Source organism: Idiotropiscis lumnitzeri, chromosome 11 (genome assembly GCF_059441095.1).
Source record: "Idiotropiscis lumnitzeri isolate Australia: NSW breed Sydney's pygmy pipehorse chromosome 11, RoL_Ilum_1.0, whole genome shotgun sequence".
Classification (NCBI taxonomy): Eukaryota; Metazoa; Chordata; class Actinopteri; order Syngnathiformes; family Syngnathidae; genus Idiotropiscis; species Idiotropiscis lumnitzeri.
This window is the reverse complement of record NC_142401.1, coordinates 8,332,705-8,348,622: the sequence shown is the minus strand read 5'-3', so window position 1 is coordinate 8,348,622 and position 15,918 is coordinate 8,332,705. Positions and strand designations below refer to the sequence as shown.

General features: G+C 40.0%; 1 protein-coding gene across 2 annotated transcripts in view; it reads left to right on the top strand.

The window, feature by feature from the left end:
- Positions 1 to 15,530, top strand: part of rbms2a (RNA binding motif, single stranded interacting protein 2a) — a 34,283-nt gene extending 18,753 nt beyond the window's left edge. For both annotated transcript variants that reach the window (XM_088308383.1, XM_088308382.1), the window contains exons 3-14: positions 1,158 to 1,216; positions 2,069 to 2,160; positions 5,757 to 5,914; positions 5,986 to 6,065; positions 6,157 to 6,266; positions 6,380 to 6,423; positions 7,317 to 7,410; positions 7,496 to 7,546; positions 7,643 to 7,753; positions 9,227 to 9,307; positions 10,018 to 10,105; positions 10,685 to 15,530. In XM_088308383.1, the coding sequence (XP_088164509.1) occupies positions 1,158 to 1,216; positions 2,069 to 2,160; positions 5,757 to 5,914; positions 5,986 to 6,065; positions 6,157 to 6,266; positions 6,380 to 6,423; positions 7,317 to 7,410; positions 7,496 to 7,546; positions 7,643 to 7,753; positions 9,227 to 9,307; positions 10,018 to 10,098 (961 nt within the window). In that variant the 3' untranslated portion in view covers positions 10,099 to 10,105; positions 10,685 to 15,530. The remainder of the gene's footprint in view (positions 1 to 1,157; positions 1,217 to 2,068; positions 2,161 to 5,756; positions 5,915 to 5,985; positions 6,066 to 6,156; positions 6,267 to 6,379; positions 6,424 to 7,316; positions 7,411 to 7,495; positions 7,547 to 7,642; positions 7,754 to 9,226; positions 9,308 to 10,017; positions 10,106 to 10,684) is intronic.
- Positions 15,531 to 15,918: the final 388 nt, after the last annotated feature.

The window sequence follows — 15,918 nt, the reverse complement described above, 5'->3', positions numbered from 1 at the left end:
CATATTTTAAACACGCCTAAAATGTCATCACTTAGAAGTTGGATTAATATTCCTGAAAAATACCGGTTCCTAGGATTACGTGGTGTAAAACGACACTCACTGTAACCTTGGTAAGAAAATTATTAAAATGATTACATGATTAATAAAAAAAAAAAAAAAAGACTGGACATCTGCTTAATAAAAATCTAAATTGGCAGAAACAAAGCTCACATGTACCCGATGATGATGTCAGTGAGCTGTTAGTCATGCACCACTTACAGCTGCCTTATGACTTTGGGGAAATGATTAACAAAACATATGATAATGAAATATAAATGCCTCCAAAAGCTCTCTTCTACAGTGAGTGTGTGTGTGTGTGTGTGTAATGAAATGCTGTATGGCTAACTTGAACGTAGTTGGACGTGTGTGTGGAGGAAACCAAAGACATCGAGCAATGACACAGTAGTACAAGAACATGCCACACTGAGATGTCAAGAGACACACGGGACGCATTCAAATCATGTGGCGCGTCGGACCTCGCTGTGCGCCGTGAAGTGAGAGCGGAAAAGGAGGAGGGATATACGCCAAATGGAGGGGGGAAGCATCAGGTTACAATCCGCCCAGACACCGTGTCGCCCAAACAGAGGAAGACCAGCCTCCTGCTTTGGATAAATACAACAACCAGGCGGGGCCAATCTGTTATACTGAAAAGTAGATCCACTCCTCATTAACCTCCGCACTTGACAATGTCAGAATATGAATAATGTTGGAGAAGCTTATGCCTATTTTTTGTGTCTCATTGGTCATAGTCCATAATTGAAACTCAGGGAGTTTCGTCATACTGTAGTTTTGGTGGTTACATAAAAGGCCGGTCTGATAGCGACAATACTCGAGGATGGAACGAGGAGAGGTGTATGTTGAAGACATGTTTGGGGAAAAATGGCATTTGATCTCGGGAGGAGGTGTACACCTGTCAAAAAAAAAAACAAAGCCAGAAATCCTCACCCAGCAGGAAGGGTGGACATGGACATAGTTGTCTATGACGTAAAAGCGATGCATGTGTTTATGCTGGTATGCAGTCTGAGGAAGTGTGTGAGGATTGTTACGTATGTGGAAGGAGCAGATTCCTTGTCATCACTCACTGACAGGATGTTTTTTTTTTCTGTGTGTCTGAAAAGGTATGGCAAAATTGTGTCGACCAAAGCCATTTTGGATAAAACCACCAACAAATGTAAAGGTGAGTTGTCATACTTTCATATGAAATTGCACATAACAAACTGGTTACTGATAAAGTATACAAAAACGGGATGGATATTTGAAGAATTTTTCTTAAATGATAATCTAGGAAACAGTCAATTATTTAAAATACGATCGCATTTTTTTTAACATAAAAAAAATCAACCCAAGCCAAACTATCTAACATTACTAGCCTTGTTTAAAAAAAAAAAAAAGCAAGAAAAAAAAACTTTACTTTTAAAGAGCACTGGCGTGTGAACCTGTCAACTAAACCATCAAATTCAAGTGTGACCATCTTGCTGATTTTTGTAGACGAATATAACATGCTGAGGGCTAAGATTTGAACTGGCTAGCTGGCTAGCTAGTTGGCTAGCTAGCTTGTTCAAAAGTGCTGAAGGAGTTAGTGATGTGGTAACTTAGCTAACAAGGGAAATATTACTCCATTCCCTTTTCAGATAACTGTAAACTTATTATTTAGTTTCAATTATTAAATTAAAAAGGATCCCACAAAGATTGGCATCCTTTTTAATATTCTCTTTTGAATTCCACGGCATCCCGTTTAGGCATCCAACTAATTCGGCCTAATAGTATCTGACTAACCATGACACGATCATGATGATTAAACTATTCTAAAAGTTTATTTTCATCTCTGATTAAAATATTTTGCGTTTACTAGTTGTCATCATGCTAATTAACAAGCACCGACCAGATAATCATTTGTCAGGAATAAGTGCAAACATTGAGATCAAATGCGTTCCCCTCTTCCAGTTTTGCCAGCTCGCTGCTATTACTTGTAACCTCGATGATTATCATTTCGCTTAACGTCTTTAATATGCATGTGTGTCCTTGACAGGCTACGGCTTTGTGGACTTTGACAGTCCGGCAGCGGCTCAGAAAGCGGTTACAGCTCTGAAGTCAAGTGGCGTCCAGGCACAGATGGCCAAAGTAAGATTGCGTGTACTTTGAAAAATTCCACCTAAGCTTCAATTGGAGCTGTACAAACTGCTATCATGTCTTCTCAAATCTACCCGACAACACCAATGTGTTATTTTAAGTAGCCGTCACGTGTGAGGGTCGAGCCCTCTTATTTTGTCTTAATTTTCTCCTCCCAAACGTGTTTCTCTGCACGCCAGCTCCTCTTTGCTTGTGTACGTTGCTAACTTGCTCTCGTTGTAGCTCTTGTTCAGAGCTCTTTGTACGGGTGTCTGCCGCAGTCAAAGCAACCCTTGTCGGCCCATTAAGCTGATCCCCTTGGCTCTCCGGCTCCCCATTGAGGGAACACAGGGGAGGGTGCCACTACAGCCACTGTCAACGGGGTACTTACAATAGCTTGGCATTGTCCGGCGTCTGTGCCCAAGGCCTGAGGCAGACACCCGCGCTTAATTCACCCCGCCCCCTCCCTGCGCCCACTGTAATGCAACACCAGGGTATCCCTCCGCACTGTAAGCGATCCGCACCCGAACTTCATGCAATATCATGCATCTCCATACCAGACAAGTGCAACTGGATACCACAACGTGACTCACCGTAGACAGCTTGTGCTCTGGCTGCGGGGTTGATCACCACAATAAAAGCCTAAATATACACAGCTGGCTCAGAGCGACTGGGTTACTTCAGGTTGTCGGAAGCGTCTCGATATTAATACGAGACAAAGAGTGCTGCTGTCGATTATTTTACCTTCACCGTGGCTTGTTTTGTCGTGTTTTCTATAAGCAAAATGGACTAAGCCCCTTCTTAAATGTCCTCAGAGAGCACTTGTTCTGCGAATGGGCTACCGCAGCCTGCAGGTCCTATAGAAACAATTTTATCGAGCCTGGGGAACAAAGACACAATTAAAAGTGGAAGCCTTACTTTCCTGCCCCTCCCTGCATGTGGCCTAACAGAGCTGACGCTCACAGTTGACAGATAATGGACTGGCGCTAACTGCATTATCCGCCACAGGTTTGGTATTTGTGCGATTGAAATTAGCAGAGGCCATGGGTAAATAAAATATGAAAAGGGAGGAGGGTTTTATTTGTTCAGCTTGTCACACAGCCTCCGACAAAAATATTCTTCGTCAATGACCTCCAGCGGGCTCGGCCTCTGTGTTCCGCAGTCGGCTTGTTGCTGAATTGCCGGACTCAGAATGATGAGAATCACTGAGAAAATACCAGGAGCAACCCTGATCAGCAATTTAGTTCAGGATAACTGATAACACGTGAACTCAACAATCAAAGGCATCTGCGCTCACCGGCGTTGTTACTCGGAAACTAAGTTTGTCGAGTTTTGAATTGTTTCACTTGACATCATCTGTCAAGCAGGATTAGAAATGTTATTCGCTTTTTGATAACTAATCCATCAAGCAAAGAGGAAGACCCATTCTCGTCTTTTCAGCCATCCTGCTTTCATATTAGTCAAAACTCCCACTGCTTCCTATCCTGTCATTTCCTCCTCCACGGCCAAATATTGTTGCAAGACACTCATTCGCTCACCCTCCCCGCACGTTTTCCCTTCCTCCTTTTAGCCCAGCCTCTTTGCTCCCAGTTGCCAGGCTTCTGTTGCTCCGTGAACTCTTTAACTTCATGCCTGACTTCCTGTCTTCCTCTGCACTCTCACACGGTTTCACTTTCCGGCGAGCGCCACAAAAATTAAGTCTCAGAATTGGATGTGTGAGGATAATCTCTCTGCTTTAATGCACTCGCAGCTGTCAATATTTCTTAATTAGATAACATTTTGCCGCAGTGTGCGAGTTGACAAATTCTTATTTGCATGTGTCAGTATATTAATGAGTGCGTTCAGAGTTTTAAAAGTGACAGACAGCTTAGTCAAGTCTGTGACGCACCACTAGCGTAAGTGACAAATTAGTCAGGGTTACACTTTACACGTCCACAGATTTTTGAAAAATGCTTCCTTTTGGGTATTATTACTGAATGTACTTTGCGAAGGATTATTATGTCAAGGCGCTACTTGGCACAATTGTGAGAATGAGGGTCACACTACATAGATATTGATGCATTAAAAAGTTTACCAATGCAAATATCATTGAAAGAGATTAATTAAAATCCTTAAAAGATGAGCTGAAGAGTTATTCTCTGAGACATTTTCAATGGCAGCCTTGTAAGGGTGGGCAGGTCACGTGATCGGAAATCAGAGACGATCAAGTGGTATTTCGCTCTTCATTTTCGGAAATTGAATAAATAAAATTTAAAAAAAAAATGTAAAAAAATATAATTATATATATATATATATATATATTTGCTTTCTGTTTTTTCTTAAACACTCGCATAGAGGCTCTCCATATGTTGACAAACAATCTGTAAAAACTCAGAGTAAGCCAAAATTCACTGAACAGCATTCAAATACGGCAGCGCGACAGTCAGGTTAGCAATTGTGACGTGTCTAAACAATGTAACTTCTAATAAGTGTAAATAATTTGGTGACAAGCAAGCTTGTTACCGACTGCTTGCATTTAACGAGGTCATAAATCAATAGTGTCGTTTCTACTTTGTCACCGACGTACACACAAACTGCGTAGCTGCGCATCTTAGCCTGCACACACCAATAAATAACCGTGTAAATGTTTTGTTTATCATTAAATAAATGAAATGCGGTGAAATAGAGGAGTCATTCAATGTAAATGCTTATACGTATCAGCCATTCTACAAATTATTCCAATTTGCGTCCCCAGGAAATAAAATGTGTAAATGTGCTATACAATTACATGGAAGTATTTTTTTTTTTTTTATCAAGCGTCCTGCACACTGTTATGCATCGTGCTTAATGTTAGCATTCTATTTGTATAAACGGTGTGTCTATATAAGCTAATTTTATGCTAAAAACATGAAGAGTTTCAGTACAACAAAAAAAAGACAAAATGTCGAAGATTGAGCATTATGTATCACCAAGTTCAAAGCTAAAAAGAAAAAGAGAAAAGATTCATTGATAATAATATATATACAAATTAATGTTCCGAAAAGACATATCTGTATGTACATTTTTATATTAATTTCAGGGCATTTGTATTCAGGTTTGGGTTTTTTTTGCCATGGTTTCATATGGCAGATCGTTAAATGCAAATACTCTGATTTGGGTGCCCAAAAAAAGAGCCATCGGGGCATCCCTAAAATTACTAATAATAAATTGTGAATTTTTACATTATATGACAGACATTTTCTTTTTCTAGTTTTTCCATCTTTTGGGGGAGGTGGTCCCTGACAGAAACCAAATGATTAAGTTTTGACTTTTATCTTTCAAACACAATTTGTCAACGATATCTCTGCCAAGCGCAAAAATATCATGGCAAACCGAGTTGTTTTGAGTGCCATTATTTATTTTGTGAACAAAATTACAACCACTTTCCACAAATATTGGAGGAGGGTTGGCATGTTACTTTTGGAGATAGTTTGATAAAGTTGTGGCTATGGCTATTTTCCATTTAGGGGAATTCCACCCCGAAAAATTGAGGTTTTCATGGGGGATTTCGCCGTGCTTCGATTCAAACACTGCGCATAAAGGAATGTTTCAACTAAAAACGTCTTTTGTAACCCCGACTTCCCAAATAGCAACAAGAGCAGGACCCTACCAACCTGTACATCTCCAACCTGCCGGTGTCCATGGACGAGCAGGAGCTGGAGAGCATGCTCAAGTCCTTTGGACAGGTCATTTCGACACGCATTCTGCGAGACGCCAACGGGACCAGCCGCGGTGTGGGATTTGCCAGGTCCGACTCCAGCAAATCCAAAAAAGTAAAGCCCGTGACTGTGTTTATATATTTATTCATTCTTATTCCAGGATGGAGTCGACAGAGAAGTGTGAGGCCATAATTCAACATTTCAATGGCAAATTCATCAAAACTCCACCGGGAGTTCCTGGTTTGTGGAATTTGTTTTTCTTAATACCCGCTCTTGATATTGTTTTTGTTGGTCCCGGTGTTCACCTGTTTTTAATGGTTTGCTTTCCCAGTGCCCACAGAGCCGTTATTATGTAAGTTTGCAGACGGAGGTCAGAAAAAGAGGCAGAACCAGGGGAAGTACCTCCCCAACGGACGGCCCTGGGCCAGAGACGGAGAGACCGTAAGTCACGCTTCCATTTGAACTTTTTTTTTTCAGAATTAGTAAAGTGTTGAGCTGAATGCACTGCTGTTTGCATGACCTCAGTGGTTCTGAATCCCACATTGTTTTCCCAGGGAGGAATGACGCTTGCGTATGACCCCACAGCATTACAAAATGGGTGAGTGGTATGCGAGGCCTGAGGGAAAACAGTCCCAACCTCCACGCAAATAAGTGCAGCGTCTCAACTCTGCTGCAATGCTGCCCCCTGCTGGATGTTGAGGTTTTTTTTTTGTTGCGTCAATGGTTTGTGTGCAATTTCACAACACTGGATTTTAAAGACCCTGTAAAGATTTGTTTCGAAATAAAAGCCGCGAGCTGAAAATGCAAAGACCGTGAATTATGTAGTACTGACTTGCAAAGAGCGTTACACTATATTACACGATTTAAATTTTCCTTTTTTTTTTTTTTTTTATGGCTTATAACTCACGTTGGTCTCCAGCATGAATCCCGTCTACGTTGCTGTTGGCTAGCACCTCTCGATGCTTTCCACAGCACAATGACTTAGTGGCATATATTCAAACCAAAAGGATGCTTCTAGCCAATATTTTTCTGCGGTACAAACATGTAAGGATTGGAAAGTGTTGTTAGATGAGGAAGCCTCTTTGCCGCATATAACTTGAGCTAATCAGTTATTTGTCTGTGACCTTTCTCCTTGCTTCTACTTGCCCTTCCCTATCTATGGCAGCCTTTGTCAAACTTGAATCTAGTTAAGACCGTGAAATCGCACTTTGTCACATGGGCTGGACCACCAGGGAACTCCCAAAGTTCCCTCCAAAAAAAGATGTTGGATATTAAGCATCGTTTTTTTTCCCCCGGCAGAGTATTTTCACACATTTAGCTGACGCGGGCAAATCATTTTAGATGGACACTTAGTTTTATTGCAGCTGTTGTTGAACTTTAAAGCCTCGGCGGAGGTTACCATTCTTAATGAACCATTTTTAATGCAAGTGAAGTCTTATTGGATAAGCGAATGTGCTTCATTTTTTATTTGTCTTGTCTTCTATTCGACAGCTTCTACTCGTCACCGTACAGTCTGGCTCCAAACCGGATGATCGCCCAGACGTCTCTTTCACCTTACATGCATTCTCCTGTCTCATCCTACCAGGTGGCGTATTTTAAACACGTCAACCTTTTGACTCCTTTTCCATTCGCAAATTATGACTAAACATTTACTGTCCTTCTTCCCTCAGGTGCACAGCCCGTCCTGGATGCACCATCAGTCATACCTCATGCAGCCAGCTGTGAGTCGCCTTTCTTTGCATAACCGCCATTTTGAGCTCGACCGGTGCACGTGTACGTCTTGTTAGTCACTAACCAGAGTCTGATTGCATCCACAGGGTGCAGTTCTTACTCCAGCAATGGATCACGCTATGTCCATCCAGCCCACGTCTATGATGGGACCGCTCGCCCAGCAGCTAAGCCATCTGTCCCTGGGCAGCGCGGGCACAGTGAGTACGCACACATTCTTATTGTGCTTCTTCTTGGTCTTTGATATAAACAAGAGATTCTCAGAATTATCTTACAGGTGTGAAGTTTTTCAAAACGTCACCTCATAATCCTAACAGAAACTAAATACAACTACCATATTTGCTGCTTGAAGTCATGGGAATTATAAGAACTGTAGTCTTAACAAGAGAAAAGTCATGAAAGGCGGTCACAATCAAAAGAACGTCAAAATACAGAATTACAATATTAAATTGATGGTTCAACGGTGAAAGAGAACTAAATTAAAAAAAATAATAATATGTTGTTCTCGGAATATAACAACTTTCACAATGCTGAACCTAGTTGCGTCTCAGAATCTTTCTCTGTCTTAAGTTGTCAGAAATTTGCTGGCGAGCTTCACTATGCAGCACTGAAACCAGTATGTTACATGTTGGGGAGATGCAGCGGATGCACGGATTTTAGAAGTCATGGTGGCGCTCGGTCGCCAAACAAACAACAGAGAGACGGGCGTCGTACAGCAGAGAGTTCCTTTTGCTCATTAAACTCAACTCAAAGATGCTTATTTTCACGTGACTTAGTACTATATACTCTCTATATTCATCCCGACACAGGTTGTGCATTTCTATAGCCCTCACGAGTGCACACCTCGAAAGGCAAATGGCTAATGAATATTCAGTATGAGGGCGGACTCGGGACATTTTCATTGGCCCACTGGGTCGATAATTTCATTGGTCAGATGTGACGAGACGTCAGTAAAAAAAAAATAAATAAATAAATAAACGGCATCACATTAAAAGCAAGAGGGTTCCATGAGTGAGACAAAATGTATTGTCTGGAAAGTATGCTATATTACGGGGGGGGGGGGGATGGTATTGTTATTGCAAGTTATTTTGCGGACCAACCCTCGTGTTAGAGCTGTGCAATTAATTGAAATTCAATTACAATTACGATTATGACACACAATTACAAAATTGCCGTAGTCGTAAAAAAAACGATTATTATGTATATTACCCTACATATAACATTGTTAAAAAAGTACTCATTATATAACATCTAATACTTGAGTTCAAAATGTAGGCGTTCTGTTCAAATATTTTTGAACATAACGTTGCAAAAGTTCTTTGGCAATTTATAAGTGTATATAGCAAGTCAACTCCAATGCACCTTTTGTTTTTACAAGAAACCATACTCAAATTCATAAAGTTGCGCTTTTTTTTTTTTTTTCATTTTAAGATCAAATAAATTTGATTTGTCTTAATATCGTTTCCATTTAAAAAAAAAATGTTTGGTAGCAAAAAAATAAATAATTCCTAAATTATTACTAAATTAATCGTGATTAATATTTTTTTTCATAATGGAGCAGCCCTACCCCAAGCTAGTTGGGCTAACCGTTTGAAATTTTGCCAAGATCTGCACATATAAGGATTCTTCCAAGTACTAACGCAATTTGCATCCTCTCGTCTTCTTCCACACAGTATATTCCGGCCAACACAACTATGCAGGGGACCTACATTCCCCAGTACACCCCAGTGCCTCCCTCCAACGTCCCAGTAGAGGTAATTATGAATATACTCTCTGTGTGTGAGTGATACAAATGGATGTATGTATGCTATTGAACTCTGTGTACATTTGCAATAGTATCAAATGCTACAAAATGAATCAATCATTACTTGATATTTTCCAAAAGAAGAAAATGTGAATTATTGTCCTGCTAAATACGCAAGTTGAGGATTATGAGGTTATTTTGTGTATTCATAACAGTTGTTTCGGTGCAATTCCAAACACATTCAAACTACAATGTAGCTCTGATGTTTTGCACAATTGGTTTCATGACGCATAATGTTCTGTATGCCATCCCAAACAAAGGTCTCTGTGTTTCTCACTTAGTCGCCTTACAAGTCCATTTTCAACACATTTCTCAAATGTATGAAAAGAAAACAAGACTTGAGATAAAGAGCCAACATAAACTGCTGAATGAAAGCATCCTGGCAGAGTTCTCTGCATGAGGCCGTCTGTGCCTGCGGGGCGTCGTCAATGAGCTAATTCAGGATAAATGGCGGTGGGAACCTGCCGAATGAGCAGCGCTGTCAACAGGGGGAAAAAAGAGGGCAACATTTATGAATGGGGAGCGGCGTGGTGGTAGCGAGCGTTGAACAGCGTACGGGTGAAAATGAAGGGTGTGAAGTGAAGCGTGAATTATAAACAACAGCCAAAAAAAAGCCTAACTCTCGACAGCCGATTAAATCATTAGTCATTTGTTTTTCAGGAGAACGGTGGTCAACAGCAACAGGTTGCTATGGAAACCCCCACAGAACACACAAACTACGCGTACCAACACACCAAGTGAAGCTTAGGTATGAGTTTTCACACGTGGCACGTTGCATCTCAACTACTTTAGCCGCTGCTGCCAAGTGGTCAACAAAGCGGTGTGGCGAAAAATAAATTTTTATTTACAACATTCAGAAATGTATTTGGTGACATGAGAGGGCTCTTGAGCTAAGCCAGTGCTTCTCAAATAGTGGGGCGGGGCTGCCTGGGGGGGCGGTGCGATGTTGAGGGCGGCGTGTGTGACCCGGGGGAAACATGCTTTGTTTTTTCCCCTCTGTACTACAATAAAGTGTAATTGCACATCCACTCCAGTAGTTGGCAGTGGCGCTCTGTGAATTGTGAATTGTTCTTCTCGCTAGGGGGACGGAACAATTGAGAAGCAGTGACCTAGCCTTATTTAATTCAAAACAATAATGAGTAAAAATCATAGCTTCTTTCCATTAATGCTCACGTCAATTTTCCCTCTAATTGTAGCCGACAAAATTTTTCTAAATGTTCACTGAAGACTTCAGATAGCTTGAATGCACATTATAAAGACAACTAAGAACATGGCATGGTGATTACTTTTTTTTCATCATACCACTTCACTGTGTGTTTTTTTCCAGCGCCATGAGGGTGGGGCCTAAGTCATGTGATGAATCCAACCAATCAGGGTTCAGCTAATCGAGAACTCTGCTCTATTCCGTCACCAAGCATCCGGACTTGAACATGGATGACAAAAAAAGGAACGTGTGTACACGTGTGAGAGAGGATGCGAAAAATGTGTGTGCGTGGGTTTCTTTTTATTTCGTTTTTTCTTCCATTTTAAAAGAAACATGACAACACTTACGACGTTGAACGTTTTTGCTCACAAGTCGAACTACCAAAGGAGGTAATCTTCTTCAGAGAAGATCTGATCTATTTTGATATCTGAAACAAGGAACGTGACAAAATGTAGGAGGAAAAAAAAAAGGAGAAAATTAGTGAGGAGGAAAAAAAAAAACCAGAGTGTTATTTTTATGCACGTAATGTAACAAATTCTTATTTTTTAAAAAATTGCATTCTGGATGTTTCAGAGTGATTCAAGGAAAAGAGTCAAAACACAATGTGTCTTTTATTTTTTTTTTTGTAAAATATGCAAACTTTTTATTTCCTGATGTCTGTTGTTTGACATTCGATTAGCAGCAGCGGGGCAACAGTTTGTACAGGTTTAAAAAAAAAAAAAAAAATGAACAGGAACACTTTTGCTGGATGTCGAGTCATTGGAACCGCGGGGAGGCAAACCGTTTAAAGCTACTTCTTCCTCTAACTGCTGTTCCGATTCATGCACAAATGAGAGAAACCCATCTTATTTATACTTATTAATCCGTTTTTTATTTTCTTTAAAAAAAAAAACTAATGAACAAAAGACAATCAATTACTTTTATTTATATTTGACGTATTTTTCTTTTTTTTCTGAATTTTTAGACCATTTAAACCTTTATACAAAAGACGTTATTTAATAGTCGGTCTATAAAGACTACAAAGAAGCCACAGAATGATAAGCTGACATTTTTTGGGAACTGTACGAGTGACCCTTTTCACGTTCACATCACTTGTGCCGCCACCCTTCTGCTACTTCACGAATGGAATACGATGTAAACAAATGAAAAATGGAATATCAAGTGAGATGAGTAATGTTTGAATATTTATGATTGTCGTAATCCAAGCGCTACAGTTTCTCAGCTCCCTTGCGTCAAGCGTTTTACGAATTCTCTTAAAGGAGACAAATTTAAACAGATGGTGTTTTCATGAAATGTCTGAGACGTGCCGTGGTCAAAACACCCCGAGCATCAAGAATTCATCAACAATTCTAGCGCACTTATCACCCTCCAGCCAGTTTTGGAGATTAGGAAGCTGTCTTGTTCATACAAATGAGACACTTTTCACCTTTCAACTGCTCACAAAAATGTCGTCGTTCCTCACGTGAAGAGACTATGACTTCTAACGACTTGTTTAGAATCTAATAAATTGCTAATTTTCTAATTTGAACAAACATAGCAAAAGCAGAAGCAAATTTGCTCGCGGATTTCGTTGCTAGCCAAGCTAACGCTACATTTTTTCACTTTAAACAAACAAGTAGCAAATCGTGTCGCATCATAAAACTTGGCACAACTGAGGGTCCCGCCTTGAGCAATTAAATACGAATCAAAAGCAGTGGCAGATTTGCTGGCGGATATCGTTGCTAGCCAGGCAAAGCGCTAACAACAGTGTTTTTTTCCGTCTCTCTTTTTGGCTAATGTTCGTCCACAGGGCAACAAAGAGGGATGTTAAGGAAAAGTGCTAATGACATTCAGTTGGAAACAATCACGCTTTGCTAACGTTCGATTAACACACTCGAGAACAGTGCTTTCTGATGCTTATTCAGCCAAGTCACCCATTTCATATTCAATAAAGTCACAGCACACCACCTAGCAACAAAAAAATATACACAAAAAGTGGGCTGGAATGATGAGAATTTGGTCTCAATTTACTCACAAAGTCACTTAGTTGAACCCTGAACTGGTGGCCAGCCAATCGCAGGGCACACAAAGACGAACAACCATTCGCGCTCACACTCACACCTAGGGACAATTTAGAGTGGCCAATCAACCTGCCATGCATGTTTTTGGAATGTGGGAGGAAACCGGAGTACCCGGAGAAAACCCACGCAAACACGGGGAGAACATGCAAACTCCACACAGGAAGGCCGGAGCTGGAATCGAACCCACGACCTCTGCACTGTGAGGTCACCGTGCCACCCTAGTTGTAATTAATTAATCCGAATTTCCGGACACTTTAAGTGAAAACGCATAATTTCCCATCACACCCCTGACGATCTCTTTGCACCCTGGTCGGGAATAAGCGCCACTTTTTTCTTCATAGTTGCCAGAATATTTTAAGAACAATCTCACTTTAGCCTTTATTCATTTTTTACATCGTATTCCGTAAGAATTTGAGGAGTTGAAGATAATCCCAGGAAGACACAGTCTGACGTCGCGATCAAAAGGGTCCGTTCTGTTTTTTAGGGCACAGGACAAGGATTTTGGATGCGTGTCGTGTTGTATGTGGTGCACACGGGCTGTAGATCAGCGTGACACCTGTTCACGTTGAGAAGTGGTTTTAAGCGGTTTTGTTCACGCAACTCTTCAATTGGTCCTCTTGTCGCGAGGAGCAAGTGCATGGTTGAAATGGCCGCAGTTGTTAAATCGAGATCTAAACATGAGGGAACTCGAACTGAAGACTTCCGAGCGATTGGTTGCAAAGGGAGCTGTAGGTCTTTTCTCAGTGCTGCTGCTGTCGCCTGATTTTCAGTCATTGATTGTTTTGTTGTTTTGTAGAAAGTTTTTTTTTTCCTTTTGCCTGTCACTTGAAAACCTTTTGAGCTAACTTGCCTTATTTTTGGATTATCTTTAGAAGTAGTTGACATTTTCGCTAGAGAGAGAGATCGCATTAGAAATGAGTTTGTAGTTGTTAGTTTGGCCGTTTTCTTGCCCAGCATCACGTTTTCTCTCGTTTTGATTCACAAGGATCGCTGTTCCTTTTGTACCGATGTTGTGCTGTTGAGCCTTTTTTTGTAAAAAAAAAAAAAAAAAAAAGAAAGAAAAAAACCAAAAAAAAAAAAAAAAAATTTTAGCCTTTGCAAGTGGACAGCTAAACCAAACTGACTTTGTTTGCTGACTCGAAAAAAAATTCATAACTGTAAACGTCGCAAAGATTGATCACTAGACTGTGAGAGTGCCATTCGAGAAAGTATTCATGCCCCTTTTCAACTGCACACGACTAGAAATGCTTTCCACCTCAAAATCCGACAAAAAAATGTTTTGTTATAAAGGTGAGATTGAGGGAACCAATCGCTGCAGCAAATTGAATTTTTGTGGAGTAATACATCAAATATTTGCATATTACTGCAGCATCGAGGAACGCTAACGTTAGCATGTGGGAAGGGGCATTGATATCTTTGATTAGCGAGAAATACAACATAATCTGGAAATTCTAAAATGAGCAAAGCCTTAAATGTTATTTTTGTGTGAATTGCCTCAAAATTGGATTGTCACTACATATGACAGCAACCAACATGTTGGAAAGCCATCGCGTTAACTATTTTTTGGTTGACCGGAGCCAAAAGCTGATCAGCAGTTTTGGGTCCAGCAAAAAAAAAAAAAAAACGCAATTTTTTTCCTCATGTATGTAATGTGTGCTATGTTGTGCAACCAAAGATGTTGACTTTCACGTTCAAGTGTTGCTCTCAACAAGACATTAAGATGCGAGCCGGGCAAACTGCTTTTTATCCATGCTGCATGACTCGGAAGGGCCATGTGGCGTTTTCATGCACTCTGATTCCAAAGTGGTTTTGTTAATTGGGAAGTACCATGCTTAATTACCGCATACGAAGGAACGCTTCGGTGCATGCAAACATGGTGGGCTTAGCAGGCTTCCAGGTGGAGCACCTCGTGCAGCTTGAGAGAGCACATTCTGTACATAGTCTGTTTTTTTTTTTTCCACTTTTTTGTTGACACCATTTTTTTTGTCTTGTGTGAGTGTGTTTTCACGACTTGTTTTTTTTTTTTTTTTTGATAAACTGTCCAGGTCACACAGGGGGCTAGCAAGTTGTCTGAATCAATCGCGCCATGAAGGAGTATGTCATGGAAAAATGTTTATAAGAGAGGAATGGTATATTCAATGTGTTAGTCATCACTTTGAACACACACACACACCAAAAAGGATTTTGGAACTATGAAATGACTACTTTGTTACAATGCAGTGTTTATTTATTTGATCGTTTTTCGACCAAATTCTAAGCAAATTGAACGTTACAGTTTATTATGATGCTGGGAAAAGGAATCGGCGTCATGAAAAGTTACTTTGAATTGTAGTGGTATGTCATACTCGATTCTGATGAATGGTCCATAGTTTCTCTCCATGCACTTATTTGTACTTACAACAATTTGATAAAAGTCATCCTTAAAGAGGTTGATGGCTTGTTTCATAGCTTCAAAATGTTTTGCTGCTAAAACAGGACTTTGCAACAGGTTGCAGGTGGTCGCCCTGTGTGCATTTTCTCAATCTTTAGTTTTGGAGAATTTACAGATGAAATATTAAAAATGTGGGGAAAAGGGAGCAAAATTCCAAAGAAATAACAACAGTATAATGGAGAGATTTTGAAAATGCACCGGTTGCTTCCCGCCTCCTGCTTGTGAACAGTTTTCTTATTTATACAAAAACTCATTTTGTACAGTTTTGTTAGAGGAAAGAGCTTTTGATATTTGGTTATTTTGCAAAGCCACTTGGCTACTGTTGTCTTCCTGTGCCAGAGTTTCTAAAATTGTCTGCAACTTGTTGTTGTTCTTGTTGTTGTTTTGTTTTTTAAATTGACTTTAAGAAACGATTTTCCTTCTGCCTTGGTTTTATCTTTGAATTTGAAAATGTCCGTTGTACTTTTTTTTTTTTTTTTTTTAATAAAAAGTTTTGTTCCAATGATTCGTCATTGTGGATGCTGTACATTGGATCATCGTTAGGTCGCAATTCCAACACCCCATACAAAAGGCCTAAAAGTACAACTTTACGTGACTGCTAATTAAAAATGTTCTGATGGCAATGTAATTGGTCAACCTTAATTTGGATTTTTTTTCTATTTCAAAATCTTTAAAAATTAACCTCTAAAATTATTTTAGGAGGTAAAAATTAAATAATGGCAGGTTTTCGTTAAACTACAAAATGGATGTCCTGTGGAATGAAGTCACATAGAAAAAGGAGATTTTATGATTTTTGTTTTGGGCTTACTTGCACCTATAAGAGAGCTGATGGGTTTAAAGAATTTAAGTCTTAATGTGCAATGATA